This window comes from Elephantulus edwardii, unplaced genomic scaffold, assembly GCF_000299155.1.
Source record: "Elephantulus edwardii isolate Elephantulus edwardi_28Jun2011 unplaced genomic scaffold, EleEdw1.0 scaffold00308, whole genome shotgun sequence".
Lineage (NCBI taxonomy): Eukaryota > Metazoa > Chordata > Mammalia > Macroscelidea > Macroscelididae > Elephantulus > Elephantulus edwardii.
The window spans coordinates 2,400,415-2,404,926 of record NW_006400058.1 but is presented as its reverse complement, the minus strand read 5'-3'; the positions used below and the strand labels follow the sequence as shown (position 1 = coordinate 2,404,926).

Below are 4,512 nucleotides of genomic sequence, written 5' to 3'. Positions count from 1 at the left end.
CTGTCTTTTCCTGACATTGAGCCTTAGTCCATACTGAAGGCTGCAGTCCTTGACCCTCTGCAGTAAGTGCATGAGGTCCTCCTCAGTTTCAGCGAGCAAGGTTGTGTCATCTGAATAACGCAGATTGTTGATAGATCTTCCACCAATCCTATAGAGTCAAAGAAATACTTGCTTTGATGGTTTTAAAAAAGAATTTGTTTTGTCTGAGGCCAGTGCCCTGGGTCTCAGACATTACACTGAGGTTCTCAAACTCACTCAAGATTTCTGGTAGTAAAATCTCCTCAAAACCAAGCAAGCAATCAAGCAAACAAACAGAATTTTTCTGGGTGGTGTCTCAGGTAGTGGGCATTGGGCCTGGGCTCAGGCCAAAGTCCTGAATTTGCCTTCTCTTCCACGGGTATAGATTCGTGGTGTACAGCTACAGGTATGTGCATGAGGACGGCCGCGTCTCCTACCCTTTGTGCTTCATCTTCTCCAGTCCTGTGGGTGAGGCACATCTCCCGTCTCCTTCCCTGAGTGGAGAGGCTGACACTCTGAGTGTTCAAGTGTATGCTTGTGAGTGCATGTGTGTGGGGTATGTCTGTGTGTGGCTGTTTAGGGGCCTGTGTTGGGAGAATGAGGATGGGCAGGTGTGTAATTGTGTGTATGATCACATGTGAACGTGCGAATGTATGTGGGCCTGTATGATAATGTGAGCCTGGCTTACAGTGTGTGTGTGCGCCTGCACGTGAGTGTCTGGATAGCCTGTGTGAGTGCATGGGATCCGATGTGTGAAAGTGTGAACATGTGCAGGCAGCTATGCTCGAAGGTTTGTGAAGGTGTAGAGTGTATGGGTGACTATGAGTGTGTGAATGTATGTCTGTGTAGGCACCGGTGTTAGAGTATATGTGAGGGTGTAGGAACTCTGGTGGCCTAGTGTGTTAAGAAGCTGCTTGGCAATCCCAAGGTACATAGTTTGAACCTGCCAGCTACTCTGTGGGAGAAGGATGTACAATCTCCTCCCATGTGGATTACTGCCTTTGAAAACCTGCTGAAGGGTGACCTATAGGTTGGCTCCAACTTGAAGGCACACAACAACAGCAACAACAATGACTGTATGAGAATGTGTGTGTGCAGCATATGTTGCCTGTGCGAGGTTTGGTGTGTAAGTGCATAGCTGTGTGCAGGCACAATGTCAGAATCCATGGAGAGTTGTACTGATGACTACAGGAGTGACTGTGTGTTTTTGTAAATATGTGAAGGCAAATGTGTGTATGTGTAGTGTGCATGCACACATGTGTCACTGTGTCAAAGCACAGTGTTAAAGTGTATGTGGACTTGAGTACGTATTTGTCTGCAGTGTTTGTGGAATATGTGGTGTGTATAAATGTGTGTGGGGTGTGTACAGGGAGGGCAGTGGGGTGGGAATAGGGGCTCAGATTCATCACAAGCCCCACTCATCCTTCTCAGTCCTGAGCACAAGCCAGTTCTCTCTTCTCCCTTTTATCTAGAAATCCATCTCTGGCCCCTAAACTGTCCTCAGGGATCTCTGGAATAACTTCAAGGCACCTAAACAAACTAGAAACTTGGAGTGTAGCCTCTAGGGCCTTCCTTAGAATGGCTTCTAAGATCCTTGGAAAACTTGAGGGCTTGCAGCATATTCTAGAGCCCCAGTGAATACTTCAGGGTCCCCCCAAGTTTTGCTCAATTCTCTTTTTACCATCACAGGCTGCAAGCCCGAACAACAGATGATGTATGCAGGGAGTAAAAACAGGCTGGTCCAGACGGCAGAGCTCACCAAGGTCTGAGTCCTAGGGAGGAGGGAGCCGGGGGGCTGCACCCCTGGACCCCAGGCCTCAGCTAGTGAGCAGGTGGAGTCATGACACTCAGACTTCTCCCTGCCCAGGTATTTGAAATCCGTACCACTGATGACCTCACAGAGACCTGGCTGCAAGAGAAGCTGTCTTTCTTTCGTTGACCACTGGGATGAAGACTCTAATTCCTGATGTCTAAGTCACCAGAAGAGATGAGGACTCAGATCCCTGAACGTGCACAATCCTAAAGAAATAAAATTAAAAAATTTAAGAACTCAAGTGATTCTCAATTCTGGCTGTTTCTTCACTCAGTAAAGGCTCTTGCGAGCAATACCTGCAGTACCAACTTTAAGCCAGGAGAGGGCGAGCAGACCATGGGGAACTGCGGGTTGAGTCTCTAGAGGAAAGGGTGACACTATTTCCAAGGCAAGTGGGGTGCAAGTGTGAGCAGTTTTCGTTGGGGACTGTGGGAGGCCTGAGTCTTCTGGATCCATGGACAGGTCGTTGCTAAGGGAATACAGACAACCAGGTTCCTGAGAATAAAGTAGGCAGGCAACCTGCCCCCTTTTCTCCCCTTCCCTCCCCAGGTGGGGCCAGCAGGCATTAGCTTGCACCAAAAGCTATTTTTCTCATCTGAGCCCCCAGGTGGGAAGAATTCAGAAGCATGAAAGTTGTTAAAAGATCAAAAACAATTGCTCTGGGTGGTGGTGTTTTTCATGACTGGTGAAAGCTGAGGGTCAAGGAATGGGTGAAGTGAAGAGGATCCAAGGCCCTCAGAGGACCCCTGGAGAGGTATGACATTCAGGAGACAGGGAAAGGACGCTTCACCTGGCCCCTTCTCTGGAAACTCTTCTTAATCTTTCTTCTGGCATCTCTGCTTAGTTGACTCAGGGTTTTGTCTCTGTGACCCTCTCAATGGCATTTACTGAGCACTCACAGTGTACCAGACTTTTGGAATTTGGATGTGGCTAGGTTCTCAAAGATGAATAGATGAATGACACTGTTTCTTCTTCTTTTCTTTGCTTCTGATTGTTTCTCTCTCTGTCCTAGGATTCTGGGCATTGGGAACTCTGTCCTCTGCCTCCCCTGTCCCCCCCCCACACCCCCCGCCCCAGTCCTTTTCCAGGATCCCTGTGAAGAGATGGTAATTGCCATAGTAATAATGACACAGTGACTTTTGAGCCTGGCACTTCCCCCCCTTTGGGTCCTGTCATTTTTCAGAGGTCCACAGTCCTAGCTTCTCCCACTTCATCTCTGACAAGGTTGCTCACTGTGCCAATTTCACATGACTGGAGATGGAAGAGGAAGAGAGATAGAAGAAAGGGGTCATTTAATTAATAGGTAAAGGAGGAGCTCAGAAAAGGCACTGACAACTATATGAATAATATTAATAAACTTAACTACTGAGGGCTTACTATGTACCAGATAATGCTATAAACATTTTATAGGGATTAACTAATCCTTGAAACACACCATGGAAAAGGTACTATTGTTATACCCATTTTTTTTGTTTCTTTTAATCTTTATTTTTTAACATAGAAAATGTTTTATTTTAATTTCCCCTCAGTGTTGCACATTTCCCTCCTTCCCTCTCTCAGCCATCCCTGCAATGGACCCCCTTGTTCCAGATTGTTGCCATACATATAATTCCTAATCATATATTTCTTTTGGGCAGTTCTTCCCTTTATCTGATATACTGCAGTGTTAATTATCTATCCACTTTACTCCATTCTCTCTCCAACCCCTCCATGTCTGTGCTATTTTATAACAGCAGTGCTATGCAGTATTTGTCCTTTTGTGACTGAGATATTTCATTCAGCATAATGTCCTCCAGACTCCCTCATGTTGTGCAATGTTTTACGAGTTCATTTTCTTTAGTGCTGTGTAATATTCCATTGTGTGAGTGTACCATCATTTTTCTATCCATTCTTTTGTTGATGGGCACTTCGGTTGCTTCCATCTCTTTGCTATTGTGAATAACACACTAATAAATATGGCTGTGCATACATCTGTTTGCATCATGGCTCTGGTTTCTCTAGAGTACATTCCCAGTAGTGGAATTGCTAGGTCAAACGGTATTTCTATTTCCAACTTTTGGAGAAAGAGCCAGACCACATTCTATAGTGTCTGTACCATTTTATATTATCCACCAGCAATGGATAAGAGTTCAAATCTCTCCACAATGTCACCAGCATTTTTTGTTTACTGGCTTCTTGAATTTTGCTATTGTTACTGGGGTAAGGTAGTATCTCACAGTTGTTTTAATTATACCCATTTTACAGATAAGGAAACTGAGACACAATAGTAAAAAATACACTTGCTTGAGGTCTCTGACTAGTAACTGCATACTTAGAATTAAAAATCCATGCCCTTTTTTCTCCATATCTATTTTTTTCCTCTCTCTTTTTTTATTTGGAAAAAACAAATTGGGGGTACAATGAGGTAAGGGTTGGGGGCAGAAGGGTGAGGATGGGCAGGGATGCAGTTGCAGAACTGCAGAAATTGGTTGGTGGGGGGAGCAGGTGAAGGAAATGAAAGTGATCCACCAGATGCTACAGGAAAATGAGAAGCATTTTCCAATGGTAGTTAAATCAACTGTCTTTTTTTTCTCTATAATTATATGTTATTAATTTTCATAAACATTTACAGAGATTTTGGGTTTCCATTCATTCATTGTTGCACTATTCTCTCTACCCTCCTCCCAGTTTGTTCTTGTCCA

The 4,512-nt window shown here is 44.7% G+C and overlaps 1 protein-coding gene across 1 annotated transcript in view; it reads left to right on the top strand.

Moving 5' to 3' along the window:
- GMFG (glia maturation factor, gamma) overlaps positions 1–1,957 on the top strand; it is a 15,195-nt gene extending 13,238 nt beyond the window's left edge. Inside the window, exons 5-7 of the mRNA XM_006901125.1 lie at positions 404–486; positions 1,708–1,781; positions 1,886–1,957. Of these exons, the coding sequence (XP_006901187.1) occupies positions 404–486; positions 1,708–1,781; positions 1,886–1,957 (229 nt within the window). The remainder of the gene's footprint in view (positions 1–403; positions 487–1,707; positions 1,782–1,885) is intronic.
- The last annotated feature ends 2,555 nt before the right edge of the window (positions 1,958–4,512 follow it).